Source organism: Boleophthalmus pectinirostris, unplaced genomic scaffold (assembly GCF_026225935.1).
Source record: "Boleophthalmus pectinirostris isolate CB_2022bp ecotype Guang Dong unplaced genomic scaffold, ASM2622593v1 HiC_scaffold_2, whole genome shotgun sequence".
NCBI lineage: Eukaryota > Metazoa > Chordata > Actinopteri > Gobiiformes > Gobiidae > Boleophthalmus > Boleophthalmus pectinirostris.
Genome location: NW_026571152.1, coordinates 27,651,709 through 27,668,079, shown reverse-complemented (window position 1 = coordinate 27,668,079; position 16,371 = coordinate 27,651,709). Strand labels below are relative to the sequence as shown.

Below are 16,371 nucleotides of genomic sequence, written 5' to 3'. Positions count from 1 at the left end.
GGTGGCACAGAAGGTCAAGCGTAGTGTATGTAAAATTACTGTAATTGGAAATGAATAAAGTTCACAAATGTAATTGCATTGAAATTGTTTGCTGCTAAAATAGTTTTTGCTAAGTTTCTGTTATTTGTTTTAATATGTTTGAATTATTATTTGTTAACAGTCCATTAAATAAAAGACTCAAAACTCCTACATATTTAGGTATTTTTTTATGCTTTGTCTTTGTCGACATCTGCCGGCAACTAGCTGGTACTACAGTATCTTTTTTGAGCAGGCATTGTAGTGGGCCACTTACCTGTGGTCTACGTCACTAAGGACCCTAAACGGCGTCTGGTTGTCGTTGCTTTTCATTGAAATGTTAGGAAACCAATTTTTCTAAAATACATCCATTAAAATCAGAACCATCAGAGCGGTAATTACACTGTTTTACATATGTATATGTTGTTCTGTATAAGTACACAAATTCCGCGTATATTTTTCCCATGCAATTCGTAAATGAAGTGACTAGATGAAGATGCGCCAGTATGTTTTGGCACTTTGTTTGAATGGGTTTGTAGTCCCGACTTGGCGGCAACTGATCATGTTTCTCGTATCCTTTCCCTCATCTGAAAATAACGATATATATATATCAGTTCAGACAGCCTAAACACAACGTATAATTGCTTGTCTTTAGAGATACTGTTGGTGGTTTGTTGGAAGCTAATATTAGCTTAGCCCTAGCAAATACGTAGCCAACTCTGTAAACAATGTCTTCTGCAAACCGTAATATCTCACCCCTCACCCTTATATTTTCATCCTATCTCTATGTCTGCATTACTAGATGTTTGGTGCATACATAGCTGTTAATAAATATTTTAAGCTCCCTATGTGAGTTGGTTGTTTTTTTATGAGTTCTTTTTGTTGTTTAGATTTTGGTAGTAACAATCTTAAGTCATCTTTTTAATGCATCTCTTTTCTCTTTTTTCCGCAGCTCAAAGCACAGTTGCTTCTTGCTCCTATAGTCGCTAGTGGGGTACAACTGACAAGGAGCCATGTTTCTGTACAACATTACCCTGCAGAGGGCTACTGGCATCACCCATGCCATCCATGGAAACTTTTCAGGTATAATAAAAATATTAATACATAGGGCAGTTGTTGAATTTGCAACTTAAAATGTAATCTTTGTCTTTATAGGAACTAAGATGCAGGAGATTGTGGTTTCTCGGGGGAAAATTTTGGAGTTATTAAGACCCGATGCAAACACTGGAAAAGTGCACACCTTGCTCACTGTGGAAGTGTTTGGTATTGTCAGGTCTTTGATGGCATTTAGATTAACAGGAGGAACTAAAGGTATGATGACTCATTGCCTGTTTTTACGTGTATTAATTCAATTTGGAATAATTCATTTTGTTTTTTAGATTATATTGTTGTTGGAAGTGACAGTGGCCGAATTGTGATTTTGGAGTATCACGCTTCAAAAAACATTTTTGAGAAGATCCACCAAGAGACATTTGGGAAGAGTGGTTGCAGGCGCATTGTCCCTGGACAGTTCCTGGCTGTTGATCCTAAAGGAAGAGCTGTTATGATTGGTATGACAATTGAAGTAAATTCAACCATGACTAACTAATCTATTTGCAGAAATTCTTCTAGGTATAACCGTACTTGTTACTAAATGTCATGATGTCATACAGAATGTTGTCCTTTGTTCAGGGGCCATAGAAAAACAGAAGTTGGTTTATATTTTGAACAGAGATGCCGCGGCTAGACTTACCATCTCATCTCCTTTGGAAGCTCACAAAGCAAACACTCTTGTCTACCATGTAGTAGGAGTTGATGTAGGATTTGAAAATCCCATGTTTGCCTGTCTTGAAATGGATTATGAGGTAAATTTATGAAAATGTATTGAATTAATGTTACATATTATTAGTTAAATTGTATAACATTCCTTTAATGTGTTTTATGGCAGGAAGCTGACAATGATCCTACTGGAGAAGCAGCCGCTAACACACAGCAAACCCTCACCTTTTATGAACTGGACCTGGGCTTAAACCATGTTGTTCGCAAATACAGTGAAGCTTTGGAAGAACATGGAAATTTCCTCATTACTGGTAAGAAATTTTAGTAGATGCAATGAAATATTCTCTCTGTAGCATTATCAAATATGTATAAAACATTTTACAGGTTTTATTATCTGTTTTTGTTTCAGTTCCTGGTGGGTCAGATGGTCCCAGTGGTGTGTTGATCTGCTCAGAAAATTACATAACATACAAAAACTTTGGAGATCAGCCTGACATTCGTTGTCCTATCCCACGACGCAGGGTAAGTTGCACACATTTTAAAAATAGATATTAAACATTTAGATTTTTTGTTAAACAAGTTGGTAACCTTTTGTTTGTTATGTCATTGTGCAGAATGACTTGGACGATCCTGAGCGGGGCATGATTTTTGTGTGCTCAGCTACTCACAAAACAAAGTCCATGTTCTTCTTTCTGGCACAAACTGAACAAGGCGACATCTTTAAAGTTACTTTAGAAACAGATGAAGAAATGGTAAAACTAGCGCTACCTGTTTGCATGTAACATGTTCAATATTTTCATAATATTGTAACATTATTTTTATTTTATTTGCTGGTCCTTTTCTTGTAGGTCACAGAAATCAGACTGAAGTACTTTGATACAATTCCAGTGGCAACAGCAATGTGTGTTTTAAAAACTGGATTTTTATTTGTTGCCTCAGAGTTTGGAAATCAGTAAGTCACCTTTTCAAAATTTGGTACATTCATTTCAATTAAGTTTCCTTACAATTTACCTAATTCCTGTTTTTAGTTATCTCTATCAGATTGCTCACTTAGGGGATGATGATGATGAGCCAGAGTTTTCTTCTGCTATGCCACTGGAGGAGGGAGACACGTTCTTTTTCCAGCCGCGTGCTCTCAAGAACTTGGTGTTGGTGGATGAACTAGAAAGTTTATCACCAATAATGTCATGCCAGGTTTGACCCCTTCACATATATAGTGATTCCTGTATAGTTTATAAAATAAGGAATTTTTTGTAATTTGTACTTAGTATTTTTTTATTTATTTGTTTATTATTATTATTTTTTAAATATTATAGATTGCTGATCTGGCTAATGAAGACACACCTCAGCTCTATGCAGCATGTGGAAGAGGGCCAAGGTCTACCCTGAGAGTCCTCAGACATGGTTTGGAGGTGCAGGGACTTTTCTGTGCAAAATGTTAAAGGTCATTGTGAATGGTATTAATTTCTGACCATTGCCTATCAGGTTTCAGAGATGGCAGTCTCAGAGCTGCCTGGTAACCCAAATGCTGTGTGGACTGTGCGCAGGCATGTGGAAGGTAAACATTTTTGTAACTACTGTATTTTCCGCACTTTAAGGCGCTCTGGATTATAAGGTGCACCGTCATTGAATGGTCTATTTTTGAAATTTTTTCACATATAAACTGCACCAGATTATAAGGCGCATTAAACGAAACACAACAGTTAGATAAGTCAGTCAAACTTTATTTAACGCGTTCACAATAACTCAACTTTGTTAAATTGTAACGCGTAAAAAAAATACTATCTGAGACCGCTAAATTGTTAGCGTATTCACAGTAAATCATAATTCTCATTGGCTCCCTATGTGGCAGCCTCTTGCCATTAGAGCTTTACGCACGCTGCTCTGTTGGCAAGAGAGGGGCCTCATACGCCTGACCTCCCGCAGGTGAGAGTGCGGTGGAAATGCCAGGGTAACGAGTGCGTAAAAGTCCGCAACTTTTAAGTGCACGCACGAGGAGAAGGGGCTCTGCAGCCGCCTCTTTATAAACTTTTATGAGTTTATAAGAGACCCACGCATTTCTGGTTCCCTCTGTAAGACATGCTGGCCTCCATGACCAGGTAAAATTCCATTCCTTTAGCCCTTATTCATGAAAATACCCAAATTCCTAAATCATTGATCCTTTTAGTGCCGCTTTCTGACTGCGCTTCACTCTCGCAACACGGTGAGCTTCACAGCACATTCTCATGCGCCCTAGTCTTTGGCGACAGGTAATGAATGTCTGCTGCTCCTGTCCATTCACAAAAATGTCCAAATTGTCTCAATCCAGTTTTTTGTAGTTTCTCTGCTTGGCTGTATCATTGTGCCTTGAGCCAAGTGCACGTCACTGCACGCCTCCATCTGCAGTGACAGGTAAGGCCCCATAATCTCTTCATTCATAAAAGTTCCGAATTCTTACGCATCTGTCCCTTGTAGCCACGCTGCTCGGTTGCACTCACTGTACCAGGACCTACAGTGGTGCGCCTTCAACAATCGGATAAGATAAACGCATTCTAAATATAACTCTGACACACGATCCCAGGGTTGACGGCTGGGAATCCTCTTTACACAGCTCACTTTCTGGAGTTTGGGATGACGGGCGCAGAATGACTTGCCCGTCCTTGGCACAATGCCAACTATACAACCAGATTAATTGTTAGAGACCATGTTTGGAGGTGAAATTATATTTAGAATGCGTTTCTTATCCAATTGTTGAAGGCGCACCACTGTAGGTCCTGGTACTGCGAGTACAGCTGAGCAGAGTGGCTACAAGGGACAGATGCGCAAGAATTTGGAACTTTTATGAATGAAGAGATTATGGGGCCTTACCTGTCACTGCAGATGGAGGCGCACAGCGACGCACACTTGGCTCAAGGCGCAATGATACAGCCAAGCAGAGAAACAACGAAAAACTGGATTGTGAGACAATTGGGACATTTTTGTGAATGCACAGGAGCAGTAGACATTCATTACCTGTCGCCAAAGACTAGGGCGCACGAGAATGCGTTGTGAAGCTCAGCATGTTGCAAGAGTGAAGTGGTGCTGGGCTTGCAGTCAGAGGCACTAACCCAGAAATGTGTGGGTCACTTATAAACTCATGAAAGTTTATAAAGGGACAGCTGCAGCGCCGCTTCTCCTTGTGCGCGCACTTAAAGATGCAGACTTTTACACACTCGGTAACCTGGCATCTCCACCACGCTCTCACCTGCAGGGAGGTCAGAGCAGCATGCGTAAAGCTCTTCACACTCTAATGGCGCAGAGCACATCAAATAAATACCCTGCTATACGGGTTCGCGGTTCTCTCTCTGTCTCTCTCTGTCTGTCTCTGTCTCTCTCTGTCTCACTCTTTCTCTTTTTCTCTCTTTCTCTCTATCGTCCAAGATTATTCCTGAAGTAGTCCTGGTTCGTCGGGGTGGAGGGTTGACGGAGTGGGGGTCTGTCGAAGTGATGGTATGTCGGAATAGGGGTTGCCGCCCCTGCATGGAGTAAATCGTACTAACACTCGAATAAATTCATATATAAGGCGCTCTGGATTATAAAGTGCACAGTCGTTTTTGGATGAAATTAAAGGCTTTTAAGCATGCCCTATTGTGCGGAAAATACGGTACACATTTCTCAAGCATTCCACCTAATGCCTAGCTGTAACAACAACTGTTAATCTGCCAAATGTAAAACTCAATGCTAAGTTGACAACTTGTTCAAAAGTAGTGCAGTTACTAATGCTGTTATTCTCAACACCGATAAATGAAGACTGGTCCTTCTTGTCTCACACACTTGTTAAAAACACGTGTAGCTTAAAGCTTTTTGCCTTTGGAGCATAAATAAAATAACATTGTACATAACAATAACTTGATGTTTGTTTTCCTGCTCAGATGAGTTTGATGCATACATCATAGTGTCTTTCGTAAATGCCACTTTGGTCTTGTCTATCGGCGAGACCGTTGAAGAAGTGACAGATTCAGGCTTTTTGGGAACCACACCAACACTGTCTTGTTCACTGCTTGGTGAAGACGCATTAGTCCAAGTAAGTTTGTCTTTCCTTTTGTTTGAACCTCACACACATATTAAGACTAATTGGAGAAATATTTACTTATAGGTTTACCCTGATGGCATCCGTCACATTAGAGCTGATAAGCGTGTGAATGAGTGGAAAACCCCCGGTAAGAAAACCATAGTGCGCTGTGCTGTCAACCAAAGGCAAGTGGTCATTGCCCTGACTGGAGGTGAGCTGGTCTACTTTGAGATGGATCCGGTAAGAAGAACCACAGAAAAACTAAACACGCTTAAAAACAAAATGGCTCTATAAATTGATTGTTTTCTAATTTAGTCTGGCCAACTGAACGAGTACACTGAGCGGAAGGAGATGTCTGCAGACGTGGTTTGTATGAGTCTTGCTAATGTCCCACCCGGAGAGCAGCGCTCCAGGTTCTTGGCTGTTGGTCTTGTAGACAACACTGTTCGGATAATCTCCTTGGATCCTTCGGTAAACACTATTTTGTATAATAATTTTGAATAAACATTTTAGTAACTGTATACTCTAAAAATATGATGTTTTGTCATATTAATTTAAATTGCTATATAAATTACTTAGTCTCTGATTTTATTATTAGGACTGTCTCCAGCCACTGAGTATGCAGGCCCTGCCGGCTCAGCCTGAGAGTCTGTGTATTGTGGAAATGGGAGGAGTTGAGAAACAGGATGAACTTGGAGAAAAGGGATCAATTGGTTTTCTTTACCTCAACATCGGACTTCAGGTATTTATTCACTCCCTTATCGTATATGCACATAGTGTTAGCCCACATAAAATCAGTAAAATGTATCTTTGTGCTTCTCAGAACGGAGTGCTACTGCGGACGGTGTTGGACCCAGTTACTGGTGACCTCTCAGATACCAGAACCCGTTACCTGGGTTCACGACCAGTTAAACTCTTCAGAGTCAGAATGCAGGGACAGGAGGCTGTATGTATATTTTGTAGAAATTATGTGATATTTATTTACATTTAATTAACTTTATTCTCTTGCCAGGTGCTGGCCATGTCAAGTCGCTCTTGGCTGAGTTACTCTTATCAGTCCCGTTTCCACCTGACCCCACTGTCCTATGAGACTCTGGAATATGCCTCTGGCTTTGCCTCAGAGCAGTGTCCTGAAGGCATCGTGGCCATTTCTACTAACACTCTCAGGTATAATGGTTTTAAATGAAACACTTAAAACTAACTAAAAATATACTGGTGGTAGTGTGTTTGGAGCACTTTAAACCCGGGTCTTTTAGTGTCCTTGGGCAAGACATATGGAAGTGATGGGTGGATGTTGTATGGGTATTGTATGGCAAAGATTGGCAGACACTCTTGACCCCATCAGTTGACCACAGGGCACCTGTGGCTACAGAAGTCTCTTACCACTACTGAGTAGTGCTAAGAGTTTTTTATTATTACTGTAAATGTTTAAGTACCCGCATTGCTGTCTATTTCTTTGTGAAAGCTTCTATACTCGCCCTATGACACCTCTTTATTATTCTCAAACTCTTACTCATCCTTTGTCAATATTTTTCTTGTAGGATTTTAGCATTGGAGAAACTAGGTGCTGTCTTCAATCAGGTGGCCTTTCCCCTTCAGTACACTCCCAGAAAGTTTGTAATTCATCCAGAAACGAACAACCTTGTTTTGATTGAGACTGACCACAACGCCTACACAGAGGCAACCAAAGCTCAGAGAAAGCAACAGATGGCTGAGGTATGTATGTATTGAAATGGTTATAAATTGTATTGTCTTTGGACATGAAGCAGCAAGTGCCAAGGACATTAACATTATTACGCAATATTACGTTTTATACCAGCTTGGAGTGGGATGAGACCTCTATCGTTTCACATAGAGAACCACTACGGCAGATGGGAGCTTATTTATGTTTTCCAGGCTGAATTTACACTAGCTGCATATGTGTTGTCACTCTCACGTGTACTTAATTGCAGATAATGTGATAAATTAAGGCTATTAGCAAGGCCAAACACCTCTAACACTGTAATTGTATTAATGAAGCCCTCAGAACATTTTGTAACCCTGTGTATCCAGTTGACATTTGTGCTCTTTTGACTTCTCCAGGAGATGGTGGAAGCTGCTGGGGAAGATGAAAGGGAACTGGCAGCTGAAATGGCTGCTGCTTTTCTTAATGAGAATCTCCCAGAAGCAATTTTTGGTTCTCCTAAAGCTGGGACTGGTCAGTGGGCATCACTGGTCAGACTGGTCAACCCTATTCAAGGCACGACACTGGACCAAGTGCAGCTGGAGCAGAACGAAGCTGCTTTTAGGTGAGACCGGGGTGTGTGAGTGTCAAAGTGCAGGAAAATTGATGATGTTTTGTTGGGGGGGACAAAACAAACATGCCACAAGGAACGTTGCACAGAACAGTCCAGTGTTTTTGCAAACATACAGCTTGGACCAACCCACTAAAACAGATTCCCAATACTTGGAGAAGGAAAGTGTGTACTACATATACACTCATGCAAGCTCAAGTTTAAATAGTAATAATTGTAAACAAGTCCTAGCGATAGCCCTGTCAGTTTCTTTGAACAGTCTCAAAACTCTTGGCATAATACATAAATTTTAATTAATAATAATTTATTTTTATTGTGCAGTGTTGCAGTGTGCCGCTTCCCAAATACCAGTGATGACTGGTTTGTCCTCGTTGGTGTGGCCCGAGACATGATCTTGAACCCCAGGTCAGTGGGCGGGGGCTTTATCTACACCTATCGGCTCATTGGGGGTGGAGAGAAGCTGGAGTTTGTGCACAAGGTCAGTTAAACTGTATTTCATTTGTTTTCAATTACTAAGTGTTATGACTTGCAAAGGGCAATACTGGCACATAGGGTTTTGCTTGCATCATAATTAAAGCCAACTATCCACACATATGAAGTTTAGGCAAATAAGCTGATTATTTAACCACAATTATAAATAAACAGTAGCCTAAAGAAACATTCACCTTTGCTCCAAGACTTAAGCATTTTCAGTGATACTAAGATAAGGCTTAGGCTCTGGGGAAAGGGATCTTACAGCCCTTGGCGCCACGCTTCACAGAGCAGACAATTCCCCAGAAACCTGAGCCGGTTAGAGGCCATTGGGGTGAGGTGGCCCACATGTGTGATACCTGATGATGTGGTAGGCAGAGGAAGTGAGTCATGGTGTCTCCCATTGTTGGGTTACACTCTTGTTAGCCACTTCTTTTCCCATTAGAGGAATTCCCCAACCACTTGACCACTCAAGATATGCGTTCAATCGTATATATTTTAGTTTTTTTTCATCTTATAAATTCAGATAAACTTAACAGTACAGTACAAGCATTTTTTGTGACCAATTTGCTGCTTGGTTTTCTGAATCTGTAAAAAATTCAACATGTGTGTGTGTATGCATGTATATGTATATATATGTATGTCTGTATATGTGTGTATGTGTGTGTGTGTGTGTGTGTGTGTGTGTGTGTGTGTGTATGTATATATATATATATATATATATATATATATATATATATATATATATAATATTACATATACACACACACACAATGTTCATATGGGTTTAGGTTTGTCACGAGAACATATATACATATTTACAATAAATAATTAAACATTTGATAGTCATAGAAATTATATATTTAGACTTCAACAGCTTAAATCTTTAGAAAAGTACAAAACATGACCATTTCCCCACTGGTGCAAAAAAAAAAAAGTTCCCCATTAATACAAAGACAAAGTACCATGATAAATAGTAACCTGCAATAATAATATTCCCATCTCTCATTTATGGAATGATAAACTGATATAGAATTTAGTGTGACAGGCGTATTACCTTTACATTTCCCTGTTAAAAAATGTTAGAAAATGTTAATTCTTCATTTAAAGGGACAATATACAGAGTCATTAATGTAATAAAAAATAGACATGTCCTTCATGAGTTTTATAGCTAAATAACTAGTTTTAGTCCAGCAGTCTGTGATTATGAATCTCTGAATGTTTAATCTTTTTTTTTTCCTAATAGACCCCTGTTGAGGATGTGCCACTGGCCATTGCTCCATTCCAAGGACGTGTCCTGGTTGGAGTTGGGAAACTGCTTCGAATCTATGACTTGGGCAAAAAGAAGCTGTTAAGGAAATGTGAAAATAAGGTGTGACTCTGCACTGGTTTTAAGTTTATTTGCAGTATTTACTCTAAAAATATTATAGTTATTTCTTTATCAAAATACAACCAAAGAGTTTTTTTTCTCTCAAGTATAATCTTTTCTGCTGAAAACAGTCATGTGTTGTGTGCCTGTATCTGCTGTGATTTATCCAAAAATCTTTCATTTACGCCAAACATTTTGAGAAAAATTATCTTTGGTACCCACTCTTCAGGCTCTTCACCTGGCTCTTCACCTGTTTGTTTATAAATTAAACATGGATTTTCAAAGTCCATATGTTTTTAAGCTTGTTAAATATGCCATGCTGCTCTGAAAATGTTTTTGTTCCAGTTTTGATCATAGTTTGTAGTTTATTTTAGAGTTTTATAACTGTAGTTATAGTTTTATACCAGTAAGAGCACAGGTACAGAACAGTACATTCTTACATTAAATAAATAAAAATGCTCTTCACCTCTTGTGGTCTAGCACGTGCCCAACCTGGTGACGGGCATCTTTACCATTGGACAGCGTGTCATTGTGTCCGACGTCCAGGAGAGTCTGTTCTGGGTCCGTTACAGGAGAAATGAGAACCAGCTGATCATCTTTGCTGATGACACGTACCCCCGATGGGTCACTACTGCCTGTCTGCTGGACTACGACACCATGGCCTCTGCTGACAAGTTTGGAAACATCAGTATTGTAAGTGTAGCTTTCTGACTGTATAAAGTATTTAAAGGTGCACTTTGTAGCTTTTTTTTGGTGGTGGGTCTGTCACCTGCTTGCTAGTGTTATTCAGTATGGACATAAAGTTGGTTATCACAAATTAGATAAGTTACTGGTCAGATCTATGGAAATGCAAGCTTGCACATAGTAAGAATTCATGTTTTTCAAGGTATTTTGAGGTATAAAATAATGTAATTGAATACATGCTCAGCCGATAACTTTAATACCATACTGTGACACATTCCATGCAAGAAATTACATCTCCATGGAGACAAGCAGCAGGCCCTCCACCTTAGAAGATGAGGCCACTACACTGTTTTCTGACCTGTTATAATTTTGTTTCCTATTCACAAATATATCTGGATTTGTTTTTTTTCACACATATTTAACACAAAGCCTGCATATTTAGGCTAAGTTCTTCTCTCAGACTGAAAACACTAAAGGTAAAGGGTAGCTGTTAACTTGAAAACTACCACTTTATGACATCATAAGGTGGAACACAGCATTTTGAGCTTTGGAGATGTAGATAGACTAATTATGCAGAATTATTCAAACGTATGAATGAAACTAATCACAATTCCAGGTAAGGGAGAGAGTATGAGATAACAACATTCTAACATGGCTTAAAGCTCACAAGAGTTGATTTAGCATAATATAGGACCTTTAAGCATTATAGTTATGCTGTTTTTATCTTGTGTTTTTCTAGGTCCGGCTTCCTCCAAACACAAGTGACGATGTAGATGAAGACCCCACAGGCAACAAAGCTCTATGGGACAGAGGTCTTCTTAATGGAGCTTCCCAGAAGGTATCCCGCATAGTCACCCAGGCAGATAGTTGCTTTACATATTTCCACCTATTGTGACATCAAGTAGAATAACCTCTTTATAGGCACTTTAGTTTATGAGTCCAGACCCAAACAGTTTATAACGCAATCATCTCCTGCAAGTCACTGTCAAAATTTCCATCTGGCCTCAAACACTAATCTGCTGCCCCCACTGTCCTTAACCACCAATTTACACACAAGCAACACGTGGCCACAGCTGCACACCACTGCCAACCATAAGTTTAGCTTAGTCTCACAGCATCAAACATGCCACAATTCAATTCTGGTCCAAATACTGTTTAGGTAGCACATCAACGGGGAAAGTACCTCCAATGTGGACTCTGCCAGTTGGCTCTGTGATACAATGGGTGTCAGACTGTCTGCCTGTGTAGATGTCTTTCAACTATTTAAAATTAGTTGTGTGTTTGGAAATACACAAAGACTCCTTTTAGACATTAAAGGGCCCATAATTACACTCATTTCTGATCTGTCATAATGTTGTTGCCTCATCACAAACATACCTGGAGACTTGTGTTTTGTTTCATTTACATTAACACCAACAGACAGACTAATAATACTTAAACATATGTGAATGAAACAAGATACAACTCTGGGTATATTTTTGAGGAGGTAACAACATATCATGGCTTAGATCTCACAAAAGTTAATGCTGTGTAATATGACCTTCAAGCATTATTTGTCTGTAATTTCTGTATTTTTATTTGGTTAAGGTTTTAGGCACAACTTATGTAGGTACAAACATTGCTGTCTTGGTATGTAGATGAACTTAACCAGTGGCTGCTTGAATGTAGTCAGTCGTGCATTAAATTAGATATATTAATTGAGTTAAAGTGGAATGCATCTCAAGATCCAGGTCAAAGAAGCAAATCACCCATTTAAAGAGTGATTGTGTTGTCTGTTTTACAATGTATTAATTTCTGTGATAGAGAAAAAAATGTATTAAAAGTAAATTTCAAAAAATGAATGCAATTGTAATGCAGTTGCAGTATTCACATTATTTGTACACATTAAGGTTTAAGGTTTTTTTTGTAACAGCTGAATGTCTATATGATATGTATGCATTTTATTTAGACATAGTTATATTGTTGATGTGAAAACATTTTATAAAGGTAAAAATTCCCCTCTGTGCTTTTTAAAAACTAACATCTCATCCATAATGTGACCTACACACACTGAACTGATCACCTCAGCAGTTCAGTTTAAGTGTTTAGCCTGTGGGTTTTACTGAAGTGTAAGGTGTTGTTTCAAGAACATTTTTGTTGCTTGCCTCAGACAGTTCAGACAGTTAGGATGGTATGCTCTGCTCATTTTTCTTGTATAATGCCATCAGGCCAGTGACTGTATCCATTTTTAGACCAACATAGGTGTGTACGCTGTTCTAAAAGTCAAAGATCAACATGAAGACTCTTTTAGTCTTTGCTTTTAGTCACACTCACACTATGAGGTTATCAGGTGCTGCTTACATTGAGCTTCAATACACCCAAGTCGCATTGTTTGACCTAACAGGCTTAAATTGGAATAGTGACCCTTAATGTCTAAACAGAAGTGGTAAAAAATGTCACAGATCTCATAAGAACTGCTCATGTTTTAATTACAGGCTGATGTGATCGTCAATTACCATGTTGGAGAGACTGTGCTCTCTCTCCAGAAAACCACTCTGATTCCAGGAGGTTCTGAGTCGCTCGTCTACACCACACTGTCTGGGGGCATTGGTATTTTGGTGCCCTTCACGTCACATGAGGTACAGCACTTCACTTTACACGGCTGTAAAGTCTTACTGTAAAATGTGTCCTGACACTTTGGTGCCTCATATCTTTTCCAGGATCATGACTTCTTCCAGCACTTAGAGATGCACATGCGCTCAGAGTTCCCTCCACTTTGTGGGAGAGATCACCTCAGCTTTAGATCCTACTATTTCCCTGTAAAGGTTAGTATTAAACACAGGTATACCATGATTTAACTTTTCCTTTAATGTAAAGGAACAACACATTTTGTTACACCTTGATGAAAAAAATATTAATGTTATATTTTTTAAAAATTAAGACTTAAGAAGAAAAAACAGCTTGTTGTGAACAGGCTCCTTTTTCAGTTAAATGATTTATACATTTCATATATAATTTGTCCTATCGGAGTGTTTTTCTTTACTGAGTGTTACTGGTTAAAATTAAATCCAATATTTCCTTTCTATGCTGCCAAATATGCACAGCTTAACAGCCTTTTTACAATAAATAACGCTTAATGGGTGCACTCTATGATGAAGACCCTTGTTTTCAGTTTATATAATTTCTGTAGCTAAAGATCACCTGTTCTGAACTTGTTGCAGAAGCTTGTCCGTGTTATGGATACAGTAAAGTGTCTTGTTTGCAGAATGTGATCGACGGAGATCTTTGTGAGCAGTTCAACAGCATGGACCCTCACAAACAGAAGAGTGTGGCCGAGGAGCTGGACAGGACTCCACCTGAAGTCTCAAAGAAACTGGAAGACATTCGTACTCGCTACGCTTTCTAAATGTGCATTCACCATTACTACTTTGACAAGGCAATATCGCACCCTGTTGAGATCGCTTATTTGAAAAAGACTCATTTATGGACGGACAGTGTGGATGTCTGTAAACACCAGTAGCAGGTGAATTTGATTTTGTTTCTCAATGCATTTTACTGAAAATATGGGGTGCACGAACTGAGAATTTTGTCAGATCTTCACATTTTTAAATTTACTTTTACCCCAGAAAGAACAGATGTACATATTTTATTGGCAATTTACCAAACTTCAAAATGTCATCATGTTTAGAGAAAAAGTCATATTTTTACGATGTTATGATTTAGCAGCGTTTGTTCAAATGCATTTAGAACATTAGAATACCTTTCTTACCCTACTGGCCCCTAATTGCTCAGATGCTTACCAAACAGAAGCCTACCAGTGACCCAGTCTTGGTCACATTTTGCGGCACGATGGTACAGCTCAGACTAAATAAGTGGGTGGATGGACACTGAAGGTTTGTGTTGGGTGGTGTTCTTCTCTGTGCTGAAAATTCCCAACCTCAGTCACAGGCATTCCAACATAGTCACAGAATTTAGGGCTTTGTGGAACGAGGCAGTGGTCTGTTTTGTAAATAAAGTTGTTTTTGTACTTTATGATTGCCTGGTATGTCATTTCCTGAAGGTGTCTTGCAGTTCATTGCTCACTGACACTCCTGTTTCACAGTTTGTATTATTACGTAACGGATCCGGCAATTATTGACCACACAGAAAAAATTACAATTGATTAAAATCCCCAAGTGTCCTACATACTTCAATCAATACATACTCCACTCCTTTTCTAGCAAATTTGATATTGTCTCTGCTAATTCTGCTGATTTCCATGTATTTGGACTTGACAGGTCATGCGTCACCTGAATACTGACAGCAGCTTGTACTTTTTACTAGGCAAATATGGGCAAAGGAATTGATTCAGTTGGCTGGATTCAATTTCTTTAAGGCAAGTCTCAAACATGTATTGTTTACATTGCGGTCAGAGCTTCTGGACTTGTGTATTGGGTCTAAACCCAATTCTAAGTGAGGAAAAGCAGTACAACTTGACCACAGCCACAGCAGAGATCAACACATGGTCAAGTACCACAGTGGAACCTGTCAAGGACACAAAACCCCAATCAACTTTATTCTGAGACATGTGCTTCTAATTTAGGCTGATTCAAAGTGTACTGCAGAAGCTCTTATCAATGAGAATGTCAGTCCTAATGGAAATCAGTAGCTTCACATGCTTCATTACCAATTCATTTCTGGATTACTTTATTTTTGGAACCTATGGAAACCTTGCTGTAGCAGTGTACAGCCTTGTGACAAATGTTAGAGCTCAGCTCTTTTACTTGACATTTCCCTCAAGAAACAAAACAGTGGCTGCCTATTGGAGGCATAATGTGAGCTGTAAGATCTTCTGTTGTCTAGTCTGCCATCAGATAATATTGTGGACAAGATTGAATAATGCTCTTATATTAAACCAAAAGATGGGTTGTGCACTGGCAGCCACAGATGAACCCAACAGTAAAGCCACATTTTCTGTCTCAGTCAAGAAACACTATCAAACTGTTAGGGTCACTTACATATAGTCTACGATCACAACACCTCTTAGCAATGTCTCCAAATGTAAGAGATGTCATTAATAAGTACTTGGTGTTTTTTATAAATACTTATAGCATTACTTAAAGGTGCATTGTGTAACTTTTCTGGTGGAGGGTCCATCAAAAGCTTTTCTTTATCGAGATCTTATTCTTTTATTTGAAATATTTCAAAGTATGGCATTATACCATTCTACCATCATGGAGACCAAACCAAGCAGAGTTACAGGTCAGATCTGTGGATACGCGACCCCACTCACAGTCAGAATGTCTGTTTTTCTAGTTATTTTTGGGCTATAAAACCAGCTTTAATTGAATAAATGTCAGGTAAATCGGTTTATATTCGAAGTAGAAAAGTGACATCCATAAACAAAAAGGTACATCATACACCTTTACCGTATGGTTGACATTTGGAGTTTTGTTTTTTCTCTTGTGTAAGATTATTTAAATGAACAGAACAGTGCAGCACAGGATATGAAAGCTGTGTTTTACAAGAGGTCAGCGAATGTGTACAATAATCAATTAAAACACAAAGTCTGGCTTCAGCTTCATGTCATACATGACATTATGAAATGGTCCAGACTACACTGTAAAAACATCCATTACTTTTTATCCAATCACGTTTCACTGCTTCAGGATTTCCTGTCTGCAGTTTCTCATCTATATCGTCACTCAACTGGTGATTTAGTCAGCCGGTCTGTTAGATTTGCTTACTAGCCACTCAGATTGGAAACAAAATTAATCTTTCCATCTACAGAC

The 16,371-nt window shown here is 39.0% G+C and overlaps 1 protein-coding gene across 1 annotated transcript; it reads left to right on the top strand.

The window, feature by feature from the left end:
* The first annotated feature begins 270 nt into the window (after positions 1-270).
* On the top strand, positions 271-14,632 carry sf3b3 (splicing factor 3b, subunit 3). The gene is made up of 27 exons (XM_020935100.2): positions 271-409; positions 968-1,098; positions 1,171-1,326; positions 1,395-1,565; positions 1,687-1,859; positions 1,943-2,084; positions 2,183-2,295; positions 2,388-2,525; positions 2,622-2,725; positions 2,802-2,967; positions 3,090-3,185; positions 3,259-3,331; positions 5,664-5,815; positions 5,888-6,043; positions 6,119-6,274; positions 6,402-6,545; positions 6,627-6,749; positions 6,816-6,970; positions 7,345-7,519; positions 7,886-8,091; positions 8,419-8,575; positions 9,815-9,940; positions 10,418-10,630; positions 11,361-11,459; positions 13,096-13,239; positions 13,321-13,425; positions 13,866-14,632. Exons 2-27 carry the CDS (start codon positions 1,029-1,031, stop codon positions 14,004-14,006), a joined length of 3,654 nt encoding a protein of 1,217 aa, XP_020790759.1. The 5' UTR covers positions 271-409; positions 968-1,028; the 3' UTR covers positions 14,007-14,632.
* Positions 14,633-16,371: the final 1,739 nt, after the last annotated feature.